The sequence below is a fragment of the Passer montanus genome, unplaced genomic scaffold (assembly GCF_014805655.1).
Source record: "Passer montanus isolate IOZ18808 unplaced genomic scaffold, ASM1480565v1 scaffold72, whole genome shotgun sequence".
NCBI classification, from domain to species: Eukaryota; Metazoa; Chordata; class Aves; order Passeriformes; family Passeridae; genus Passer; species Passer montanus.
Genome location: NW_024372370.1, coordinates 2,738,362 through 2,764,596, shown reverse-complemented (window position 1 = coordinate 2,764,596; position 26,235 = coordinate 2,738,362). Strand labels below are relative to the sequence as shown.

Below are 26,235 nucleotides of genomic sequence, written 5' to 3'. Positions count from 1 at the left end.
TTCTTCATAGGGATGATCTGAAGATGAGTGACTGTAATTTATATTTCAGTGCTCGGAGTTCTGTGAAAATCAGAGCATTCAGAGATGGCTTGACCTGCACCCTGGCTGGTAGCAGGGCGAGAGAAGGGATGTGCTGGGTGCTCTTGTAAGCAGCAACAACACCACCCTCTAAATTGTGTCAGTCACCCCCACTCCAACTTCCCAAAGGAGAATTTCCCTCCTAAGGAATTCTGTGATTTCATTCATAATTAACAAATTACATATTTTAGTGTCAGGGTGTTCTCAAGTGTGAACTTCAGAATAGTTTAAAACTACATGTTTGCAAATGTGCTTGACATTTCAGCAATGTTATTTTAGTTTATAGAAATAATGTCGGTTAAACAAGGAATGAAAGGCAACACATGATGATTTCCCAATCTATCAGCATTCCCATATGTTTTTAAAGATAAAAAACAAACACAGATGGCTTTGACTTCATGGAATTTTTCTATAAGGCCTCAGTAACAACCTTGGAGCCTGCCCCCATATTTGTAATAGTAAGTAATAGCATAGCCTTATTTTTAGCACATTGGTGCACCAGAATATGTGTGGCAGAAAACACACTGACATTTATGGGAGTGTTTGAAAAAAAGTAAATAAATGGTGAGACTGCCTATTTGAACATGAAGGAAGACTGCCCTGTGCTTGAAGAACATACAGAAATGTCCACAAGTTTATTTTACATTGAAACTATGAGAATTTGTAGCATGATAGGTATTTTTCCTTCTTAAGCACTCCCCTTCAGGGCTTACTGCTCTTATTTGCAATTGACAAGGACTTCAAGTTAACTATGGAAAATACAGTAAACCTTTTTTGGTGAGAAAGCATTTGGATATTTTCCAGACTTTTGGAATGTTCATGCTTCTTTAAGTACCTCACTTTTTGTACTTTTTATTGTCCATCCCTCTTTCCAGCTAATTGTAATTCTAGTTTTAGCTGACCAATTTCTGGTGGTAGTAAGGGTGGATCTTGGAACCAAACCTTAAGAGCCAGGTTGTTGTCAAGTCCCAACTCAAGTGCATAAAAAGAAGGAAGAAACAGAGGTATAAAATACCAGTTGGAGCCCAAGCCCCTAAGTAGAAAACCTTTCTTAAAGTGATGAACCTCCTGCTCTTTTCAAACACCATCAGCTCCAAGGAAGGATATTAAAGAGAGGAGTGGGGTATGGGAGGAGTTCAGGAAAGGGGAACACCCTCTATAGGAATGGGTGTCATGAGCTTTCCATTAAAGATGATACATCTGATATTCCCACATTTCCTGGGAAGGTTGGATTTGGTGGGTGTAACAACTGTCATGCAACCCACATCTGAGGAGAGATGCATGACATTATCCGTTGGATTTTAAATGATTATGTGATATTTTCTAAACTGGTATAATTTTCAAATGTGTTCCTTGTGTGTGTGTGCGTGTGTGTTAAATTTTAAGACAAGTTTTGCTGCTGGATTATATATAAAACTTAATTGTTTTATATAACTTCTCTGCTTTATTAACCACTGGCTCCCCCAATAAAAAGTGTGGGGCTTGACTTAGCATGGCTTACCTCCGAAGTTCTGCACTTTGTTTGTTTTACATCAGTTGATTGCTTTGTCACCTTCTCCTTATTGTTCGGTGAACGATCTCAAAAACAGCAGATCTTTTCTCTCTTCTCATTGCTGTTTGTTAGTGTTCCTATAGCCTCTAGAGGAGGAACTTTGTGTGTTCTCTGGGGACTGTTCTTGGGTAAGGTCATTCATAGTCACGCAAGCCCTGCGACGGTCCCATACGGGGCCGCAGTAGTAATTCAGCGGGAATAAAGGAAGCATATTCGACTCTGTGTCAAATATGCACCTACCTTGCATTAGTCTCCTTACCTGCTTGCCTTCACCAGCTCGCTGTATGCACTGTACTGGAAATAGGCTGATCTCTTTCTTTCATTTGGCCTTTCCAGAAAGGTTAAAGGTGGGCTAGGCACCAAAGGTAAACTGTCTGGCAGGTGAGCAGTCATCCCACAGCATCTCTGTGGTGCGCTGGGAGCCTTCTGCTGGAATGTTACACGCTTTGAGGTGTTTAGCTTGGGACTTGTCAAAGTACTGTTTTCTTTGTGTTAAGAATGGGTACATTAACATCAAACACGAATTTGGCAAAGCCCTGCAATAGAATATTGTCTTAATTCCACTTTCTTTTCCTGCCACGTGTCAAAAAATTGATTGCGCAACATTGAGCTGTCTGAATTATGCAATGAGTTCTAAAAGTCCCAGATACTCTCGTCTTTAACCACAGATGTTTTTATAAACAAAAACCTGTTGCTGCAAAAGCACTAAGTGAAAGGATAACATTAATAAGTAAAAAAGTTTATGAAGTATCTTGAATATGTACAGAAACATGCCAAAACCCACACAGTATATACAGGAGTTTAGTAAGAACACAATCACCTCTTTGTGTTTAAGCAAAACTGTGAATGACCTTACAGTTTCATTTAACTAACTTACTTCTCTGTGGTTATGCTTGAATCTCACTTTGAATGTTAACTCTAAACAGCTAACCTGTTTCTTCCCTTTATCCACTTTTTTCACCTATCATTGCATGACACGCAGGGTCAGTTTTGTGCATGACACCCGCTACCAGTATTGGTAGGTTCCAAATTTCTTTATTGATCTCTTTTTTTTTCATACTGTATATGATGTATATTCACTTGTTTCAAAAATTCTAGGCGAGATTTAGCCACTGACTAGAATTAAAGGTTCGCTTGTCCTTCTGGTTGACTTTGCAGAGTGTTTAGATTTGTAGATGAAAGCTGCAGTTTAGACATGATATCACCTGCTATAACAACTACACTGCAAAAGCATAATACCATGAATTCCAGTCTGCTTTTCAGTTTTCAAAGTTTTATTTCTCTTTATATTTTATATTGTCTAGTACTATAAAATCATAAAATACTGGAAAAAGCCAGCAAATTTCATCAGTGTTTTAAAGTTTCATAGTGGTGTGCCTATTTCTCCTTTGCTGTGTGTTAGAAAGTTTTATCAGCGTTTCCCAGAAATGCCTACTTTGATGCACAGAGGTTCTGTTGAAACTCGTGATCAGAATCTCACTCCTTCTTTAAATATATTTGCAACCTGAAATTAACATTTTGGGCATGCAGAGTGGAAGTCCAATGCCACAGCCTCTGAGACAGAAAAGTAATCTTTCTTCTATTGCCTTATCCAGTGATTTCATTCCTGGGTTTTGGGCCTACTCACATAAACAGTTAAAATATCAAGCCTTTAAAACATCAAATTAATAATTCCCCTATGAAGATGCTGATTAAAATTCATTCTTAAAATGAGCAAAAGCTGTGTCTTTCACAAAATCGATCTTGCTTTTTTAGATCAAACAAAGTAGAATATATATCAGGATAATTATTATCATCCCTCTCCTGATTTTTGCCTCAAGCAGATGGTAATTTAACTCTGATAAAGTCAAACAGTTATGCAGTGCTAGTAGGAAAAAATGCATAAATTGGATTTTAAAGAAAGACAGTGAGTATCTAGCTTACTTCAAAATGAAGATACATGAAAATAATTCATTTTTAACTGTGTTTAAAAATTAAGATGAACATTTAACAATTTTCTTCCCAGTGTAAACCACTGGGATTTTATTTTGAAGTGCATTATAGCTGTACTAGGGGAAAACAAATTATGCACGTAACAATTCACAGGTAATGGGCTGTTTTGGTAAAGGCCTCATTTGCACAAGTAATCTTCTTCTTAGAGCCAGCACTTGCATTTTCAGTGGTCCTTACTCTTTTTTTCTGGGAATCGCCGATTGTGTTGACAACCTTCCTTTAATTGTACTTGTAATAAGCTATTTTCCCTTTTTTTTTATTTCTCCGCCACGCTTTCTCGCTTTGCACTGTGATTGCATGCCATCTGCCGGTTTAACCCATGACGATGGCTTGCCGCTCTTGATATTCACCATGCCAAAAATACCACTTCTCTTACCATAATGCTGCACCCTCCTGTTCATTGCTTCCATGGTTCCCCTCCTGAAAGTACCCATGATGCACAACGCTACGGCCGCCACTGTCTCTGCAGCAACAACTCCTGCAACAAGTGTTCCCTTCGCCGCAACAGCCACAGCAAATCAGGTTTGCTCCTTTTAAAGCTTTCTTTCACAAGATCCTGAACTCTAAATGAGTGCTGAGATTTTTATTTTATTTTTTTAACAAAAAAAATTCTCACAGAGAATTTTTTTTTTTTATTTCTGTGTTTACCCCATCAAATTTTACTTTTATTTTTAAGTCGTTTATAGCAAGTGTTTGTGGGACAGGTTGCACTTATTTAGAGTTAACATTTGTTGCAAATAATGATGTAGCTGTGTTTTGTGTTGCGATGTTTGTACCTAATTATTGTGTAATTAACCCAGCTGAAGTTAGAATCACCGTAGCACTGGACTACTTACAAAAGTCTATTATTAACTCCTAAGTTCAGAAGGAGGATCATCACAGGTTTCAAATATTCAGGTGTGTTAATGTAGCCTTCTCTATGAGGTCTAATTTGTAAGCATGGAAGCTGTCAAAAAATCACAAGCAGGACAAGGCAGCTGGAAAAAAAATTGAATGTTTTCTGTAAATACTAGTGATCAAAACAGCAATGAAGGTATTTATGACTATGCCTGCTTTATATTTGAAAGTGTATCTTTAACCTGGGAATTATATTTCCCTAAGAAAAGACATTGATAGAAAGAATCCCAGGGATTATTGTCTGAGGTAGGCTAAGAAAGATTATACTTTCTCCTCTTCTTCTGCATTTTAGTTAAGTAGTTTTCATTTTGGCTGGGATTTCCCTCTTCCTGTAGGACCTAATTCCCAGGGAAGACACATATATTGCAGCCCGGGGTGTGTAGCTTTGACTCCTCTGTTGGGGTGGTTCCCACCCTGATGTGCTGAGAGAGGAGTTTGCACAGCAGCTGGATCACTCTGGCTTTTCTCTTGCTCTGGAACCATGCTCAGGCACTTCCACCTGAGATGTGTTCCCCTCAGGTTCTTAGAGGTCAGATGGAAAAGCAAACAAGCAGATTTGCTCACCAGAAGAAAGCAAAGGGCTACATCCCCATCATCTTTCCTTGTGTTGCTCCTGAACAGATTGACAAGCTGTTGCAGACCCAGTAGAAATGCTGTCCTGTTGGTTCCTTCCCCTCCACTTGCCAAGGACTTAGAAAGAAATCTGTGAAAATGTTTTGCTTAATAATGATATACTAACAGGTTTATTTTTTTACTGGCATTCCCAAAACTATTGAGGTATCTCATGGAAAAATAGAACTCACTGCAAGAGTTTATTTTTAATAATTTAGGAAAAATATACTACCTCTGAAATACATCCTACTTTCTTAAAGAAATACAAACCAGTCCATTTTCTTTGGGTTTTTTAAAGGGTAATTTGCTGACATTGTGATGTTTTTGCTTCTAGCATTTTCATCACAAGAGGATTGTTGTTTTGTGCTTACTTTTCTGAGAGCTAGCTTGTGAAAAATGCTTGGGTTAAGGTTGAAAGTGCAGCAGGCAAACAGTGCATTACACAGTCCTTCCCAGAACAGTGTCTACAGCAGAAAATTGTTTGGTGGTATCCAGTGTAGTTTTGTGATCTCAAAGTGGTGACAGAGGGACTTGAAGATGCTAAGGGACTAAGAGAAAATGGGATGGTTTGGGGAGAGGTTGAGCCAGGGACCCTCTCCAGCACAGGATTGTAGCTGGGGCAGCTCCTGAGTGCCAGAGGGGCTGACTGGGGCTGAAGGTAGAATAAATACATGAATGCCTACAAAAGGACGAGTAAGCAGTATTTTTTTGAGTTAATGAGAACACTTTCATGCAAGTAACTAGTGCCACTGAGAAGACAAAGGTGTGTCTTAATGCTCTTCTTCATCTGTCAGGATGGTAGGCAGAGCCCCTTCTTTCCCAGTGCAGATTTTGTTTGCATTGTAGCATTATAGCATTTTAAATTTAACAGGAACTGTAGAAAGAGTCTGTATTTATCTAGTTGCATGTATGCGTGTGTGTGTGTGTACATACAATTCCATGCTGAAATTAATGGATGGTTTAACAGGAGAATGGGTTTTCACTTGTTTTACTTCAGCCATTTGTAAGTTTGGCATCTAGATAATCTGCTTTTCTGGAAGTGTGTGTTAGGACAGGGAAAATTGCCCTGGAGGGTCTTGCCTTTGTCCCTTGCCTGTAGAATGAATGCTACCAAAGCTCTGCACCACTGCACGGGGAGGAGCCGAGTCCCACCTCAGGAGCTTGTTGGCTTCTGTAGCATGTGCCATCACAGTCTTCTTTTTTCTCTCTCCTGTCTTTGTTTTAGCCATTTTCAGTCTTTAAAAGCTACTGTTAAAAAACCATGTATTTCAAAGTAGGGAAAGCAGTAGTATTTAATTCTTCTTTATAAAAGACAAAACTCCAAGTTTTCTGTTTATTTACAATGTCCTAAGATTGGAGACAAAGCTACAATGCTAGGAAAGCCCCACAGTACTCTGTGACTCTAATTCTCAGTATTTCTTTAACCCAAGAAACATAGCAGGAGCAGGTTATTAACATGGTAATTAGCATGACTTTGTTCATAGTCATAGCATTCTTTGTGTCCTCTTGTATGGGTTTAAACTCTCCTGAGTATTTCAGAAAAAGACTTTTTTATTCCCAACCAGATACAATTTCCTTTTCTGGCCTGTGCCACACTACTTTACATATCTGTGAGGTACAGTTTCCTCTTTCCAGTGTCTCTACCATACTTTTTTTACAACCTGCAGCCTTCAGCTTGTCCCATTTCAGGTCCCACAGCTTCTCACAATTCTGGGCATGAAAAGAAAGTTTCAGTAGGGCTTAATAATTTATCTTAATATCATTTTGTTTAATATTCTGACCTGGGGAAAGATTGTGGGTCTTCCTGGGATTGAGTGTGATGATCCCAGTGTCTTTGAAGCACAAGTGGAAGGGAAAAGTCAACATCCCAAAAGTTATGGAGTCTCAGCTGATGACTGATAAAACATAATAACTCTGTTGGGTCCAGTAAATTATTTAGTATGTGCTGTCAGTTTCTATTTTGAAAAAAACCAAAAAAATCACTATGTCTTATGTCTTCTGTATATCCTTTCTTTCAGAAAATAATGAGTTAGAGCTCAAAATACACCTGCACTGGCACACACTGTCATCCTTGGCTCTGGGCATTGTGTGTTCAATGTATGGCACGAGACACATGTGTAGTTAAAGGCTGAACTGTGAACATCTATGCAGGGTGACACCAGTTAAGAATATATGGAAATTTGGCTTCTCTTGCTTTTCCTGACTTACAAAGCTTAGGTTTTAAAAATAATTTTCTTGCAGTGTACTTCAGAGGGGAAGAGAATTGCTTTGGTGCAATGTAATGTAAACAGGATGCAGCAAAATGCCTCACTTACTGTAGCTGCCAGGCTGTGGTGAGAGGGAATGGAGGGGAGGGGACTTCAGCTTTCCGGTGAAGGGTAGCTGGAAAGGTACATATCCAGGAGTATGACTGGTCAGAGGTAAAAGGCCCTTCCTCTTTTCCTTCTTCTGCTCTTGACAATTGCTCCAGCCATTCCTGCCAGGAGGGGCTTGAAGCCTCAGCTGCTTAACCCCACTTCAGCAGCAGATGCTTGATGAACTTTCAGTTCAGTTGTCTGGGGATGCTGACAGCATTTTCTTGGAGCAGTTTGAAACTATGTGAAATGATGGTGAGAAGTAGCATTAGGATGTGAATACAGAGGGTTTGGTCCTAGCTCCCTCTAGTGCATGCATGTGGACAGAGGTATGCAAGATGTCCTGCTTAAAATATTAATACAGTCTTTGTGTGTAAATATGTACTTCTGAGATCTTTAACAAAGCTCTTGTTATTCCTTTAGCTGGTGGGCTAGCAATGCTCAAGCAAGCCTGGAAACTGTTACCTGCTGAGCTTCACTCACTGGTAGAATCACAGAATCATTTAGGTTGGAAAAACCTCTAAGATTATCGAGTCCAAGTGTTAACCCAGGACTGCCAGGGTTAAAAAAAACCTCCAGGGATAGTGACTGCTTTGGGCACTGTTTCGGTGCTTGACAACCCTTTCCATGAAGAATTGTTTCCTAATATCCAATCTATACCTCCCCGGTACAACTTGAGGCAATTTTCTCTCATCCTGTCACTTGTTACTTGGGAGAAGAGACCAGTCCCCACCTTGTTTCGGTTCGTTGTAGAGGGAAAGAGCAATATTTACTGACTGGTTTTTTAGGCTAAGCATGTACAGTGCTGCAATTTCAGGATGACATAAAAGTCATAGATCTTAAGGAAAATAATGTTGGGAGGGTTTTTTTCTCTTCTTGTTTTGCTGTTTACTTTATGAGAAAATACAGGATTAGAAACTTGGAGGAAGATTAGATAGAGCCTATTTCGAGATAAGGATGTTCCTGTTAATGGAAATGCAGACAAATTTGACTTCCTCCACCCTGCACACCAAAGGTAATTTAATAGAGGATGGTTTATCCTGACATTATTTGAGAGAGATGTTTTTCTGACTTTTGGGGCTGAAGTTCAGTTTTAAATAATGGTAAGCACCTCCTTGTGGGGGCTTTAAATGTCTAAATTAGAAAGCCTCACTACTGTTCCATTTATATATATTCATCTTGGTGAGTCCTACAAGGATTAGAAGGTTAGAACTCAGCCCAAAATTAAGACACTTAAGTGTTGGTGTCTAAGTATGGGTGTCTGCATGCAAGATACAAGTTTCAGTACCCATTGTAGACCATGAAATTTATCAGCCCAGTCAGGTGAAATCTGGAGAGTAGCCTGGCTTGTCCTTCAGAAGTCTCACAGGGCTTGGTTCAGTTGCCTAAACATGTGTCTGGTGATGTTTGAGATTGTCCTAAGATAACCTTGGATGTCTGCATTTCCCAAGACATTTTCTTTTCACAAGCTTGGCAGATGCAATACAGGACCTACAGACAAATTTGCACACCTACTTCTGAACTGGCAGCAAGATGACAGGAAGGGACATTAGCCCTTAGCCTAAGTGGTAGTAAACCCCTGTGAGCACATGACCCAAGCCAGCAGCTGGTGGCCACATGAAGGGATCTCCAGCTTTGTTGGCTTACTAACTGGGTTGTGTCATCTCATTTCTGTGTCCTAATCTGTGTCCTCAGGTTCAGTAAGTGTTTCCATAGTTCCTAGTTATTAGAGGACATATACCAAATTCCAAGCAATGTGAGTCTTGCTCACATGGCATCAGTTCATGACAGTACATGGCTTTACTTTTTGTACCAATGAAAATGGGCAGAGAGCAGAGACTGATTGTATAAAAATAGCATAATAGAGAATGATGCTTAAAGATGTTATTTCATGACATTATTCTACTGGTTATATGACCTTTTATCAAGAAGGAAATAGTAAAGAACATATCCAAAAGAAAAATGAAATACTTGAAGCCTGTGTCTAAAAAGAAATATAAGATCAACAGGCTGTCTAATGCTAAGGCTTGTGATTATCTGGCACAGCTGCTTTAAATTATGCATCAGCATTTTAACTGAATTAGGTGGCAATTATGCAGATATTAATTATGAAATCATTCAGTAACCTTCAGTTCTGTCAAAATCTGTTAGAATACAGTGAAGCAAAAATAAAAATAGTTATGTTCGAGTGTCACAAACAAAAGGACAATTAAAATATTTGCCCCAGAATTGAAAAACTAGTTAACATAGTGTAAAATACAAACATGTCAGGGATTGGGGATTTGGGATTGGGGACACCATGTGTGGTGGCTTTGTCAGGAAGGAGCAGAGCTGAGACATGCAGCAACAGAGCACCTCTCCTTGCCCAGGTGCCCACAAAGGCAGCACCACTCCCAAGGGAGGCAGATTCTTCTCAGACCAGAAGGTCTGAGGGGCACTGGCTCGAGGTGATCTCCCCTTCTGCACAAAGCATACATGCAAGTTGCTCCCTGGTGCAAATATTCCTTGGTGTCCCCCAGCAGGGTTTCCTGTCCATTGCTCTGTAACCCCAGGAGGCTGTCTGGCAGGGCAGAGAGCTGCCCATAGCGCCGCTGACAAGGCTTTCACTGTCTCACGTTCACTTGCTTCCTCATGGAAACCTGCTGTACTTGTAAACAGGGAGAAAAGTAGCAATATGCTGAGAAAATGAATTGAAAAATCTGGTAAATAGTAGGAAATGGACTTTTTTGTTGTTGTTTAAAAGCAAGCTTTTGAGAAAGAAGGTGGGAAGTGGAAACAAATGTTATTTACATCCTTAGTGCCAGCATACAAGAACATTACAAATAAGAGCCTTGCAAAATTCACAGAAATTCATAGAATTCATAGAAAACCTTTAATTGCAGTTTCTGAGGGAATGAGGGAACAGGTAGGAAAGCACTTCTTCTGGGAATAATGAGTATCAAAATAATGACTAATACTGAGTATCTAAATAATTTTAGTTTAGTTTTGGGTTTTTTTCTGACTGAAAGTTCCATAAAGTTCCAAGTTAAATGTTTCTATAGAAAATTGCATTCCAACAACAGAAACAGTGATTTGAATCTGACTTGGAAAAGTCCAGAAAAGGAGACGGAGGAACAGGTTCCATCCTCAGACACATTATCAGAGGGAATACTTTCAGGGAGCCAGCTCAGAGGAGAACAGTGTTGGGCAGCTAGCGAGCCCACCTAAGGACTGACCAGCTTGCTTTGTACTTGCACCAGGCTGGAAAAACAAATCTGAGTGACCCTTGATCATGAAGAATCATTTCTCTAGAGAAGGTATTTAAATAGTAGTAGCTTGTCAAAGTAGGAAGGGCAACTTAAACTCCTTGCTGCTTCTTTCATGCTAGACACACAAGAATCACAAGGCTCATCTCAAGTTATTTTGTCTGACACAGGTAAATAGCTGGGGCTCACAGGCTCAAGAAGTGAGAGTTTCCAATATTAAAGCCCACAGAAAATCTTGAACAGTATCAAGAAAACATCCTTTGAACTGCCTTGAAACAACTGATGGTACAAAATAAGTGGCAGAACTATTTTCTAAGGCACCAGAGAAGCAAAACTAAAAGATTAACCTGGAAAATACAATGGAACTCGTATTTTAATTTCATGCAAACTTTACTGAGTCTTTGTTTTAATAATTTTTTGTCCTCTTAACATAGCATGTTGTTTCTTTGTAGATGATAAAAAGTTCCAGCAGGCTTGTATATGGAACTTTAGATTGCATGTTCATATGCAAGAAGCCAGTGGGGAAGAAATGGAAAAATCTCGGTTCTGTTTTGGTGGTTTTTTTAGAAATTCTCCCATCATACCCCTCTCCCCTGTACAGGACTAAAACCTGACTTTCTCTGGTATCCTGCTAGATGGCAGTGTCACACAACATCAGCAGTAAGCAAAGGCTTCATTCTTTTATATAACAAAAATCAAAACAGATTTCCCTTCCCTGTTATAGAAATTTAAAGAAGAAGTGTTAGTGTTTGATATGATAGCTTCTTTTTATGTTCTTGATTTCAATTATTCAACAGCTGATACTTTGAGAAGTGGAGTAAAAGTCTTTTGGGGTATATATTTAAACATAGGAAATTATTTCTGAGGTCCACTAATTTTGTAGGCATTTGGGGGAAAATGGGTTTGTTTCATGGTTTATACACACAGCTCCATGTGAGTCCAGGTTTTTCCCACATAAAATTTTAACAACACAGAGCAGCATGGAGCTCCAGATGTACTTGTCTGGGATCCTGTCCTTTAAAATAATTACATCTGGACATCTCTAGGTGCTCCAAGTACTTTCCCTTTAATTAAACAAAGATCATATTTTTATCTTGGTGTATGATTTATTGCCTACTAGAAATGCCAGTCTTTGGCTTTGAGTGTGCAGTAGGCTACACTGAAAACATCTATATATTTCTTTTTGTTGATTGTGTCTGTTGTGACTTTCAGCTGGATGCAAAAATTTGCTAACTTGCCTGACTTCATTTTTGGTGCAATATTACCTGCCATGGCACACATTAGTATGCATGGCTGTTTATGTGAGAGTAATCAGATAAGAAGAAAATTAAGGAAGTGGTAAGTCAAAAGCCAGGAAGGTTGAGATTTCCTCAGAGAAGTTATTAGTACAGTGAGTTTTATAAAACTCAAGGTCTTAGGAGTACCCTTGATGAACATAAATTTGGTCCTTTTCTGTGCTCAAGTTTAGTTCTGGATGTTGTCTCCTGCTTTGAAGGGAGTCTGAAGTGGAGTGCCAGGTTCTGGGAGAGGAGGGGTTTCGGAGAGGTGATAACTGCTGAGGAGTCTGCAGATGTGCCAGCTGTGCTCTGTTTGCAGTGGGGCCTTCACCTAAAAAGGATGCTGTATGTGTATTGGCAGCCTTGTGTTGCATGATGTGGGCATGCTTAGTGTCTAAAAGGAAAATGCAAAGCAGGTTCTGTTAAAAAAAAAAGGCTAAGCGAGGATGTCGGGGTGGGGAAGTAACACCCCTGCAAGAGAAATATGGGCACTTCCACAGATAATGCACAACTTGGGCTTGGCTTTCACTAATTTGTGCTCTCAGTTTCTCTGTACAAGCCTATTCTGGTAGTTTTTAAAATTCAAGAAGAGGAGGAAAATGACCTAAAAGTAGGAAGTGAAAAATACAGATTATTGCAGTAGCTCAGACCTGCTGGGAGGTAGAATTGAGTGGCTATCCAAAACAGTCCCTGTATGGGTGCTCCTAAAATACCACAGCAGTGGTTTTCTCACTTCTGTATAGTCTGTCTGCTGCCTCTGCAATGAGTTAAAAATAGATTTTGGTAGAATATATTAGCGTATATTATGATCAATTTTTTAGCACTGCATTATTTATTACTTTAAAGAAGAATAAATAAAGCCAGATTGCTTTCATTTCTAAACCACCTAATCCTCTGTTTCTCCAGACTGAGTAAATACTTATTAAGTTGAACTTAAATATTGTACATTATTACTTGAGTAAATACCTATTGAAGCTCATAGGCAAGCTAAGAAGTTGGCAGCACAAGTGGATTTGGTCTCTTTTCTCAAGACCTGCTGACAATTAAGTGAGAAAAATGGTGCTGCTGAACCTTTGAACCCTTTGGGATCCCATAATTGCCTTGAACTTTTTTTTAGCTCATTGTGAAGAGCTGGATTCAGACAAGGTCTTTGTCAGCTTTATGACACTCTGATGTCCAACAGCTTGTGTGTGATGGAATGAAAATGTGCAAGCAGATGTGCCCACTTCAGCGTGGACATCTGACCCTCAGCTATTTCCAGGGGCATACTGTCAACATATGGGACAGGCAGAACTGGGCACATTCAGAAAAGAGAGGATGGCACAGGGTGCCAGAATTACCATGTGAGGGAATGAGCTATGAGAAAGGCAAGGAAATAGGACCTCCAGCCCTCAGGAAACACCTGATGCCCCCATACTAGACCCTGTATGGGCAGGCAGCATCTGTGGCCCAGACATCTCGCTCACTGTGTTCAAATCAGAGGTCATCTTATTGATGAGCAAAGTCGACAAATATATTGGGGCTGAACTGGATTAATGGGAAAGCAATAAGAGAAAATCCTCATTCAGCCCTGGATTGAAGAGAGGACCATGGTTAGTGAATAAAACAAAGCACATATCCACTAAATGATAATATTCTGGAAATGAGAACGAGGTTTCAGGGGAGAAGGAGTAGCAAAGGAAAAAAGTCCAGGCTGCATTTAATGCAAGCAAGAGTTGGAGCTGGCTCAGCTGTCACTGGTCAAGACAGAGGCAAAACTTATCCCACGGGATATGTCTGAACATTTACTCATCTTTCTCCACTACTAATTTAAAAAAAAATAAGAAAAAAAAATAAGTTGTTTATTTTGAAGAAAAGGAACAAGGCACATATCACAAGAGAACATTCTAAGAGAAAATGAAAAATAAAGACATGGAGGCATTTCCCAAAGGCATGGGGAAATATAAATAGTCTTGGGTTCCTTGTCATAAGGAAGAAATACTTGGTGTTACTTTTATTTTTAGAAAGAGGGAGAAGTTATGAGACAGCCTGATATGAGCCGGCTGTCTGAAAATATCTGTCATTTTTAATGTATACCCCAGATACATCTGACCAGTCTGCTACTCGTGTGAAAAACATGCAAACAGAAAATGTCACTGTGGAAGGGTTGATCTATCCTGACACAGGTGTTCAAAAGTTAAATACCTTGGTGCAAACTGTTCACCACAGGTTTTCATTTGGTGGAGGGCAAAAAAGCATCATGAGTTGATAATCTGTCTCATGCTAAAATAAGTTGCCTGAGGTAGCCTAGGAAGATGTAAAATGGGTGACCGGCTGAGGCATTCGTGTCTGAGATGCTCTGAGATAAATCCTGTTTACAAGAAACTCCTGTTACTACATTGCTTTCAAAATGGAAGGCTGAGCAGACCAGAATGTTTGCTATGTCTGAGTTAATTTTTGGAGGGGTAAATGCTTTCTAATGTAGAGATCAAATAAAATCTTAACAGCTTATTAAAATAGATTAGAGCTTATAAAGCACACTGTATTTTGGAGTAATAATTTCAAAACTTCTGCAAAAGAAACATGTCAATGGTAGATGCAAAGTCATGTTTTCCAGCTGATCCACTGTGACAGGTCTTTAGTTGAACAAGAGTTCACTGAATTCATGCAGAATGGTAAATTTTCTGTATTCATCATTGTATAATAAATCTGGAACTGGAAAATGAATTTAAGTCAGAGACTATAAAGAAGCTTTGTGAATTGTAGCTTCAAAACAGAAAATCTCAAGCCAAACCGTGTTCTTGTAATTCCTAGAACCTAGTCACAATTCTCAGTAATTTGGTCGATTCCATGAATTGTATCAAGTAAAGCAGTAACCTGGGTGTCAGAAGAGAGTTCACAAAAATGGAATTTCTGCTTTAATTTAAAAATACTTTCAATTTTATTTTTTCAGTCTTGAGGCAGTGACTGATCACAGCCACCTTTGAGTCTGTGGAACTCCCAAATCAATTTATCTGCACTGATAGTTAGTGAGAAGCTGAAACCATTGGCAGTAATATCTCTCTTGGTTGTCAGTCCCCTGGATGACACTGCAGAATTGTACCTTATGAGCAGCCCTGAATTTCAGGATGATCTGTGTTGCACAAGGGGCTTAATCACCACTATGATCACTCAGAAGCCCTGAAGGTAAAGGTCTAAAAGAGGCACACTGTGGTAGGAAAATCTTGACATTTAGGAGCTGAAAATGTCACCTCTAAAGAGCTGAAAAATTTAGGAAGTAGTTTGCAGAAATTTGGGTTCACTTGTTGTGTTACTGTCATTGGCACAGTGTGAATGATTTTAATCTAAAGAGTAGACAGCTTTCTGCCACTTCAAACAGGTACCAAGAAAGAAGATGATGAAGAGGGTACCTTTGTCTGTGATTACCTCAAAAAAATGCCCTTTTCTGTTATTAAATCTTCTGTGAGGTACTACTCAAGACTCTTAAGTGCCAGGCTATTTTGCTTATGCTGGAAATAGTCTTCTTATTACATCTTTTACTGCAGTAGCAGAAGGTGTGTTTTCTGGCATGTCTGTATCCAGACCTGTGGATATTAACCATTCAGAGCATGAGAGAATGCATTCCCATGCTTGACCTGTCTTTGTATAATCTTGTTTTTCAGGGTTTTTTCTTATATATACTATGGTAAAAGTGTCATGACTTTGCATCCTATTGCTGTGAAATATAATATTATAATGGTATCAGAGAAAATATGACAAGTCATATATATGTGCATTTGAGATGTAATTCTTCAAAGAGTGGTGAACATGAAGGTGGCTGGACCTATTTACAAGTAACAAGGGAGTACAGACTCTGTAGAAAGTGTTTGCAGGGACGTTCTTTCTCCAGTACAGCTTCTCCTTTTTCAGCATGCTAGTGATGGAGCAATTAGCAGTGATGCAGACTTAGATAACCTCTGCCTCCATCACAGTTTATTACTTCATTTGTAGGTTAAACAGGAGAGGTTCACAGTGTGTGTTCCATGTAAAGTAGTTTAGCATTTTCTGTTTCTCTGTCAGACATAGCAAAAAAAAAAAAAAAAAACACACTGGCAGAAGCTGATGCCTGTGTACGTAGCTGTGGCAGAGTTGTGATATCTTTTGAGAAATAGGGTGTGAACATGTAATTAAAGACTACGGGAGACATTTTACACTTTGTGGCTAAGGTTAAAAAAGAAATGTAGCTCCTCAGTTCCGCGACTCTGCACTGGAGAAGCTTGTTCTGAAAGAGAGACTTGAGGGTTTTTTCCTAGGAGGACTCCTACGTGTGCTAGAAATAGCTGGGTGCAGCATGCCCTAGTTACGGCCCTTGTACAAGGGGCGGCACATCGAGGATGCTGCGGTGGGAGCAAGCCAGCTCCACAGCCACTGGCAGCAGGAGAGGCATGGCAGCTGCTCCTCTGGCACCTGCAACCCACAAACAGGACAGCTTGCACAGAAAAGGAAAGTGTTCACGTTGTCTTCACTGTTTTCCTGAGTTTTGACAGGAGGAGAGAAAAGGCAGGAATAGGGACACAGCAGTGAAGTCCTTACCGTGGGTTTTGCCATTCAGCAGGGCAGGGAAGAGGAGGGGTCTCTGTTCTTTCACATTGCCCAGGACCCCTCTGTCCTGCCTGGCACACAGCAGGATGAGTGGCACTTGGGTTAATCACAATGCTAGGAATTGTCCTACCATTTTCCTGAGAAACAGCCTGAGATTAGGCCCTCTGCCTTTCTCTGTCACACATTTTGGGGGAACTGTGAACACCAGTCTTGTGGGACTGTTTGACCAAAGTGGGACACAAGGGGCAGTTACTGTCTCCCTGTACTTGAGGAAAAAAAGCTATAGGAAATGCAAGTTTATCCCCTCAAAAGTTGGCAGAAGATGTAGTCAGCTGCAGTGTCTGAAATTCTGGGCTTTTACTGAGTAAGTTTCAGGTTATGTACCATTAAGTGAGTCTTTAGGATCCTTTAAATACACTTGTGTGATTATGGCTAACCCAGTGTAGCTAAAGCTGCTTTATTAATTACATTAATGTTGGGTTGTAACATGCTAAAAATACCAGTGCTGAAAATCTTGGTCATGTCTTATTTTCAGCATGGCTGTGTTCTTTATGCGTATTGTCAAATCACCGTGCTGGAGCTGGACCAGGGTTATCACAGACAGGGCTTTATTATTTGAGCAAAGGTATTTCTTTGTTATTTCAAAAGGAAACAGAAGATAGGTGATAAGCTAACAAACTAACAATGGGTGGAAGTTCATTAAAAATATATGTCCTTGTTGTGTGCATGATGTATTTAGATGTTAAGTCCTTTGGAGCAGCAGGTGTTTGTACAGTGTCATTACAACAGGGCCTCACATGTCACAAGCTTTCCAGAGCTGATGGCAATCAAAGATGGCTTTTTGGCTTGCTGGCAAGGTCGTTGGGGTCAGGGAGATGGTGCTTGTGTACAGAGAGTGAGGCAGTGCAGCTGTGAGGAGCAGTGGGGTGATGGGCAGGGGACTTGGATGAGCACCTGCCATGCAGAGCCAAGTGTGTTTCTTTTCAGTGGTGTGTATGTCAGAGGTAGTATGTTGCTTAAGTTACTTTCCAAACACCTTTTTCCCCCCTTCATTTAACAGAAATATTGCATTAAGCAGTGGTCTAGCTTCCTAATACACAAGTAGGTCCAAGTACTGTCAGACTGCCTTGCATACCACCTGCAAATACAGCTTAAAATATGCCAAGAGCCAAATGAAAGAGGACGAGCAGCAATACACTCTTAATTCCTTGACTCATGCTTAAGTGTGGAGCTTAGGATAGTAATGGCAGGAGAAAATATCACACCTCTGCCTTTTGATATCACTTTCACTGACAGCCATTTCAGGCAGGTGATGGAAATCTGAACCATTTTCCAATACTGTGAGCAGGTGGAGTTGGTTGCTGAGCACACTGTGCATTTAACCTTCGCAATATTGGAAGCACAAGTAAAATACACCTGTAAAATGATTGTTTCACCCTCCATTTGAGACAGCATGAAGGTAAAGCAGCAAGGTTAGTGACTAGTTAGGTGCACAGAGGTACCACTATGGTAATCCCCCTGGAATCCTTGCCATAAGGAAGTGTGATAAAACCTCTCAAGTTCACTGATCTGCAGTTAATGTTTTTAGGGAATAAGCAGCTGCTAGAAATGCATTGGAAAGACACTTCCGCTTAGTCAAAACATCCAGCCCAGTACATCTTTTTGCTTGTTAGTGGCAAGGAGCCCTGCCTCCACTGTGTCCCCTGGTCATTCCTGACTTTCTGGGAGCACAGTGGGAGCTGGAGAACCGCCCTGGGCACAGATGCACTTTGAGCTCCTCCGGGAGGTGCAGGGCTTCCACCTCCACTGATGGGCAGGGCGCTGAGGGTGCACACCCTGCTTATGGCCCAGCCCTGGATTCAGCACTGCCCTCCAGTATTTTGAGACATAAAGTACCCCCTCTGTGTGTTCTCATGCACGTGTGTGCAGGGGGTGACAACCAGGTGTGTGAGACACAAATGCCTCCCAGGCAGCCTGAGGACACGGGACGCTGTTCCACACAGGATGCTGTCCCATATTGTCCAACATGGGTACTGTCCCACAGGGGACGTTTTCCACATGGGGCCCTGTCCCCCACAGGATGCTGTCCTGTGTGAGCTGTGCCTGAGCTCAGCCAGGCCCGCGCAGGCCGGCTGGGCGCACTGCTGTTCCCGCGTCACCTAAAGCGCGATCACGCTTTCCCTTTCTCTCAACAGATAATCCTGAAATAGCCGGCAGGAGCGGAACGGAGTGTCACGAAGCCTCCCTGCGGACGGCCAAGCACGGCTACTGTACATACTACCCCGTCTCCTCCTCTCTAGAGTTGCCACAAACTGCATGCTAAGTCAAGAATTTGTTCTTATGGACAAATCAAAAACTCAAAAAAGCTAGTGCTGCTATGTCATATATGAATATTAAATATGGTATGCTTACTATACTCCAACCTAAAATAGTTAACTACCTGATACCAGCTGTGATGTTTCAAGACATAAAGGATAACATTTAGTTTTAAAGATTTTCTAAGCATAGTTTACTTATTGCAAATATTGTCGTTTCTCCATAACTACACCTAATGAAAATGGTCCAGATCAGTTAGTCTCGTGAGATTTCGTGTTTATGAATCTTTCGAGCTCAGCAATAATTGAATTGCATTGACTAAAAACTTTCCCCAGTTGCAGGTTTAATTCTCACCCAAACTATGATTCGGGATTTTCTTCTCAGTTAAAAAAAAAAAATCTTGGTTTTGCTCCCTTGGTGAGTTGATTCCAAGACAAAGGAGGTGAAACACAGCCCGGTGTCCTGCACATCATCCTGCCAATCTGATATTTTAGCCAGAAGTCCAAAGTAAAGCACAAAGTCTTTAGATGCACATGGTTGGTGTTTGACTTGTATGGAGAAGTTGCATTTGAATCATAGCAGAATAGCAGAAGAAAATTTTAAAAATTTTGCACAGTATGAACTTCATACCCCTTTCAATCCCCAAAAGAACAAAGTCTTGAGAATATTATTTTACGAGTATATTTATAATGTTTTTAAAATAGACTTTGCAGAAGTGCCTAAATTTTGTCACATCAGACTTGATGAAAGTGAGCCTGATGCCAACAGTCAAATCTCATCGGACGTGAATAATCTTTGAAACTCATAGTCAGGTTACCAAAAAGATCCAAGCTGTTAAGAAGTAATTTCTAGAAGTGTAAAATCAAACAAAATAAAAAAACCAAGACCAAACTAACAAAAGAAAAGGCAAAAAAAAGAAAGGCTGTAGATGAAGAGATTGTATGATACTATAATTTAATTAAAATTCAGTTGAGTCACTGGGACTTCATAGGTGACTTTAATCTAGGCTATTAACTGAACACTAAGAATGTAGAATGAGATTCAGTTTAATAAATCATTACTGTATTTGCATTTTTTTAATTGGATTATAAGATTGTAACCAGATTAGAGTGGAGAAAAAATAGTTCTTTTAATTGTTTTCCTTTAAAAACATATTTTATGTCACAAAAGTATGAAGATATCTTTAATACAATTATATACATGTTATATATACATACATACATATATATGGATGAAGCAGATTTTAATGTTGTTTACTTTTTTAAATACTTTGTTGATTTACAAGGTAATTATATATGTATAATTAAAATTTCATTTGTTTGATTTGAGATTTGTTTCAAGCACTATTGTACCAAATATTTCATATTTCACATTTTATATGTTGCACATGTATCACATAAATGACATAGTTTTTAAATTATTGTTTAAAAAAACAAGACAGCTGTTATAAGTGGATATTATGTATAATTGTTTGCAGCATAAGTTTTCTATGTGGACATTACTAGTGATTGCAGTATTTTAACTTAACCTCTTCAGATTGATTGTAAACTATTTTAAACTTTGGCAGCACTGCCTGTTCTGAACGACTGAAGGCACTAACCATATTATTATTTGTCTAGGAAATTATTTTCCAGGCTAAATCTTGTTTGTCCGATGTCTAATTACTATCTATTTATATATAAAGCTGGAGATTTGATCATCCGAAAGAAAAAAAAAATAATCACGATTTGGTTGTAAAATTAACATAGTGCTTGTAACGTTGCGTTAGTTTAATTTGTGGGAAAATAATGTATCTTAACTTGTTACTTTAGCAGTTAAGGTATCACCATTATATACTATTAAAACACTAATATTTGTAGACTTTCTCAGTCATTATAACTAGGTAGTTGACACTGCAACTTGCCTATATCTGTCAAAGTTGTTTTTATTTTTTTATAATAGTTAATTTAGGCATTTGGGTAGTTTATTGTATAATACTAAATGGTAAATTATCCATGTTTAAATATTTTATGTAGATAACTCTTCAAGACATCATTTTATGTGAACTTTTTATGTTTCAAAATTACTGTTATTCTATGTTTTTTACAATTAATCCAATATTACTATTTTTTGCCCATGGATGACGAAGCTTCAGATACATCAGGTCTTTCATTCAGATAAACTGACAGACAAAAAGAGAAAATGTATTTTTAATAAGAGATCCACTTTCCGACTTTATGACTTTGTAATATTCCTGAAACTGTACAAGTACAAACCTATGCTAACAGTAAGGAGGCAATTACAGAGATGTGCAAATACGTGTACAACAGATTCTGCATTTTATTTATTTATAAAGTAATTTTATAGACTATTTCAAAATTTGGGAAGATCTAAAACTATTTTTCTGTATAAATATTATTTGCCAAAACTTTGTTTATATTTTAAGAAAAGTCTAATGAAAATGATTAAATTTTAAATGCTTTGTTTAATTAAAAAAAATACAACAAGAAATGTAACCCCCTAAAAAACCATGAGATGGGCCAACACGGAGACAGTGAATACTGTAGCTGGGACATGAGTTCAAGTGACTTGAGATGTCTCAGTGCTTATTTCCTTCAAAGGATACAGCACCTCACCAAAATACCTTTTTGTTTGCCTCTCTCATCCAGCATAATTGACGACACGTACAATGAATATTTCAGTAACAGTTAAAAGAAACCCCTCCATTCACTCTTTTCCAGCATATATAATTACTAGTGGTCTGTTAAATAGCCATTCTATTTCTGTTGTGACGTTAAATTCATTCACCCAATGTACAACCACTGAAATAAAAAGAAGCATTTTAAAATGAGAGCGGAGTCGGGGCGATCCTTTCTTGTGGCGCGCTCTGGGAAGAGGGGCCTGGGGTAACAAAAGATAGGAATCTTTACAAGATATGTATTTTTTAAATTTTTTTTTTCCTTAATTGCTTGTTCAGGTAACAAATCCTTAAGTGCAATCCCTGGGTGCAGAACATGGAGATGCTGTGTGAGGAAGCCCCTGCCCTTCTCCTGCTGAGGATGCTGCACCACGGGGCTCCAAGAGCCATCCCGAGCCCTTCCCGCCCACTGTGCGTGCCGGGGTGCAGGCAGGCACTGCTTATCCCAGGGGTGTGCCTCACAATTGCCTGACCATTGAGAGAATTTCTGGTGGCACATGCTTTGCATCTTCTTTTCTTTCCTACATCTTGAAGAGTGTTACACCAACAAATAATCCCTGTTATCTGCTAGTTCCTCTGGAGAGAGCAGAATCACAGAGGGGTTGTGTGCCCACAGGCAGGGGTTGCATGGCAAACTAGTGACAGAGGAGGGATTAAATTAAACATTCTGGCTGGCAGCTCTGTGGTTACTTCACACTGCCTTCTCTGTTTTATTTTTTTAAATGCTTCTAAAGAAAGAAAATACAATTCCGGCAGAATCAAGAAGAGTTTGTGTCATAAAGCTGTCTACACTTCATCAGCTGGTTTGAAAGGAGCCCAAAGTCACAAGTGATGTGGAAAACCACCAGGTCCACCGGTCCATTTGGATGTATCACAGGTGTACTGAGCCAGAAGCCTGCTGAGAATGAGTATGTGGGATGGAGAGGAGAAATAGGATGACTTGCAGGGACAGGGAAGGACTGGAGCATTTAGAGAGCTGCAAGGGCGTTGTAGAGCAGAAGCAGCAAATTATTAAAATTGAGCTCCTAATGACTCAGGAGCAGGAAGCCTGTCTGTTGACACTTTCTTAAGTTAAACCCCACCTGGACACTTGTCAACTGCCAAGAAGGGTCAGGATATGTCACTTTTCTTGTCTAAAAGCTGCTTTGCTTCTTGTCAAATTTGACACTTTCTTGGCGTTGGAGAAGTGCTCATGGAAGCCGTGAGCTTTCAGGGGCCACAGCACACCCACAGTGTCTGTACGTGTCCACATGCAGAGCGTCCTCCCTTCAGATAACATCAGAGTTTCCAAAATGGAGCAAGTTACTTCTAGAGAAGAGCCTTTAGAAACCTTTGGTTTTCCCCCGAGCCCCACATGAGGTAGCTATGGCCATAAGACTTATTCTCTGTTTTGCTTGGTTGTCAGTTCAAAAGTCTGAAGTAATCTGAGCACTGGGGTGTTCTCGCAATCCACTGAAATTAAAAGCATGAAACAAAAGAGGATGTGACATTTGAGGGATAGACTGCTAGGATAGTTTTGCATGTTTGTATACAGCAAAGGAAGCCAAAACTGGTTGAACCTTATTCATGCTGCACTTTGGGAGTGACTCTTGTGCAAGTTACTGAAACAGAAACTGGGTTTTCTTTCCGAAAGAGTTGTTTCACTCCAGAAGAGAGCCCAGGAACAACCCAACATTTCTATACTGTGGGTGACAATAGATAAAAGGACTTGCAAGCAAGGCTGCTCAACAGTGCAGGCATTGCATGTCCAGCTACTGACATTTATTGCATGAATTCATGGGACCAAAAAAACTACCTCACCTGGAATTGCTGGACACCTTCCTTGGCATCTGATTGTACGGTCATCTGAGCATACCGAGCTCTTTGTGCCTGCAGTCAGTTCTCTAGCCAAGCCTTTTATCCACTAGCCTGCCTTTTAAATGTCATATAATTGACAGTTCTGGAGGGTATTTTACATGGGTCAAGATTATGCTTATTGCTGGAGTGAGTGTGTGTGAGAGCAAAATCACCTCAGCTGTTGCATTACTCCTGGTATGTTATGTATTCGAGCATAAAGGTATGCAATAGATAGTTTGATTATCTGTGAATGGATAAATTATGGAAATGCATTCTAAAGTGTTATTCTTCTATAATTATAAAAAACATAGAAATTGTAGAAAATAAATTACATGTTTTATTACAGAAAATACCTTCTGCTATAACAGGGGAAAAAATGCAATACTAAGAAATGTGAAAGGTATTGGTGTGAGCTGCTTACTCAGTGCTGGGTTGCAGTTGCATTATTTCCATCAAGGCTTCTTGCAGTGTGAGGAAGACACTTGGCTTTATGATTTAGGAAAATTACTACAGGAAAGACGCCCTGCTCCTCTCATCTTCAAAGGGCTGGATTTGGATACTACCTTTAAGGAAAACAAATTCTGGTGACTGTCTTCCTTAGCCTTAATTGTCACAAAAAAGTCAAGGTGTGGCCTGTGTGGTTCCTCAGAGGGCCACCAGACCAAAGAGATGCCAGGATGTGGAGGTGTCAGGGTGACCACAGTGGTGTGAGGTTCACCTTGTAGGAACAGCCCCCAGGGATGGCCATGCAGGTGCTGCCTGTGCTACACCTGAGCTGTGTTTGCATTCGCCATGACTGCCTCTCCTTTTCACACAGGGCTAGAAGGAAAAGTGCTTTTACTTCCTTGGGTTATGGTTGTCGCCACTGCACTGGATGCCAGTGGAGCACATCCAGAGATGCTAAAGTTGGTAGCTTACAGCACAGCTCAGGACTGCGAGTGGGCAAGTTTTTCACACTTGGAAAACTGCTGGAGTGGGATCCAGCTTTCTGTATCAGTGGAGTCTCAAATGGGACACTGCAGAGTACCCACTTGGCCTAAAGCTGCTGCTATGGAGCAGCACAGGTCTGGGTGAGTATGTTAACTTGAGTCTGCCAGCCCCATGCAGGTGTCTCAGGTACTCTACAACACCTTAGATGAGTTTAGTCAATGAATCCTGCCTGTTTTCACAAAGGACAATGGTTCTGATGGCTTTTAAAACACCCATCATGCACAAAAAATCACAAAATCATGAGATTGACTGAAATTGTCTGATAGTTAAAAATCCTGATCTTCTCTGTAGGTATTTGGAGGATGTTCAGCTTGCATATTTAAGCTTTTTCTCTCCTACTGTGGTACCTAGAAATGCTTTTCATGTCACCTAACATGTTCCTGCACTCACAGGTGTAAATCTAGAGCAGTTCACAAAATTATTGAGAAACTCATGAAAATTTACAACAGGAATTCAAGCTGTTCTTATGTTTTACCACATTGTAGGGAGGAGTCACAACATATAGTAACCCTTTATGATGTGATATGATTTCTTCAGGCTTAACTTCCACATGGACTTTATTCAGTTATTATGCCAATGAAGGTGTGATGTTATCAGTACAACATAGGCTGAGTGCAGTTGCAATGGGATGGACTGTCCCTGTATGCAAATAAATTGCTCTGTTTAACATGTGAACTGACTCTACCCCACTCTAACCAAGTTATGTTGCTTTAATTTCTCTAAGTCTTGATAACAAGCTGCCTTAGGACAGGCGTTGTTAAAGCCTACACATCCATTTCTAGGTTTAAGATGAATGATTATGAAAGGCAAGAGTCCTGTTTTGTGTCCTTCCTCGAGCCAGATGGGCTCAAAAGAAAAGCTACATAAGAAACTACAAGTGAAAGAGAACTCACATGGATGCATGTGGTCAGCCTTAAGCAGATTTCAGTGGACTTTCTAACTACAGAATGGGATAGAAAGTGTTTTCCTTTTCTATTGACCTTAAAAGTGGCTACTTTATACCCATTCCAGAGGAAATAAATGAGGTTGAACTCTTCTAGTAGAAAATCAATGCACTCCTCCACGAGTGTGAACTTTGCAGGAGCAGTCACTGGAGGAAGTCCCTGGGCTGATGGTACTGCCCATTCTTCTGCTGTTATCTCAGAATTCATGGTAAGTGCTTCTGGGCAGCAGTAGAAGCATGCTGGCAACTCCTGCTGTGGCAAGGGACTTCTCATTTTATTTCATTTTAATTAGATCATGGGAGAGGCTGGACTTCTTCAAGTCCAGTTTTGTCTGGAGTTGAAGGTATGTATGGGAATTTTCTTTTGGTGTTTTTCTCACCAACTTGTTAGATTGCTTGCTCTGGGGTCCCCAACATAAGGATGATGTGGACCTGTTGGAGTCAGTCCAGGGGAGGGCCACGAAGATGTCAGAGGGCTGGGGCATCTCTCTGAAGGCAGGCTGAAAGAGTTGGGGTGCTTAACAGGAGAAGAGAAAGCTCCAGGGAAACCTTAGAGCACCTTCCAGTACCTAAGGGAGGCCCATACGAAAGATGGGGACAGACTTTTTAGTAGGGCCTGTGGTGATGGGGCAAGGGATAATGGTTTTAAAATAAAAGAAGGTAGATTTAGATTAGATATAAGACAGAATTCTGGTTTTTACAATGAGGATAACAAAAAACTCAAGCAGGTTGCCCAGAGAAGTTGTGGATGCCCTATGCCTGGAAACATTCAAGGCCAGGTTGGATGACTCTGAGCAACTTGGCTGAGTTGATAACAAGCTGCCCATGGTAGGGGGTTGGCCGAGATGACATTGAAAGGTCCCTCCCAGCCCAAACCATTCTATGACTCTATAAAGAGAGCCTATA

The 26,235-nt window shown here is 40.1% G+C and overlaps 1 protein-coding gene across 9 annotated transcripts in view; it reads left to right on the top strand.

The window, feature by feature from the left end:
- The window catches only part of MBNL2 (muscleblind like splicing regulator 2), a 106,717-nt gene extending 85,004 nt beyond the window's left edge, over positions 1-21,713 (top strand). For 5 of the 9 annotated variants that reach the window (XM_039730494.1, XM_039730488.1, XM_039730497.1 and 2 more), the window contains 3 exons: positions 2,613-2,648; positions 4,050-4,144; positions 18,763-21,713. In XM_039730494.1, the coding sequence (XP_039586428.1) occupies positions 2,613-2,648; positions 4,050-4,144; positions 18,763-18,777 (146 nt within the window). In that variant the 3' untranslated portion in view covers positions 18,778-21,713. The remainder of the gene's footprint in view (positions 1-2,612; positions 2,649-4,049; positions 4,145-18,762) is intronic. The other 4 variants (XM_039730496.1, XM_039730493.1, XM_039730495.1 and 1 more) reach the window with 2 other exon arrangements.
- The last annotated feature ends 4,522 nt before the right edge of the window (positions 21,714-26,235 follow it).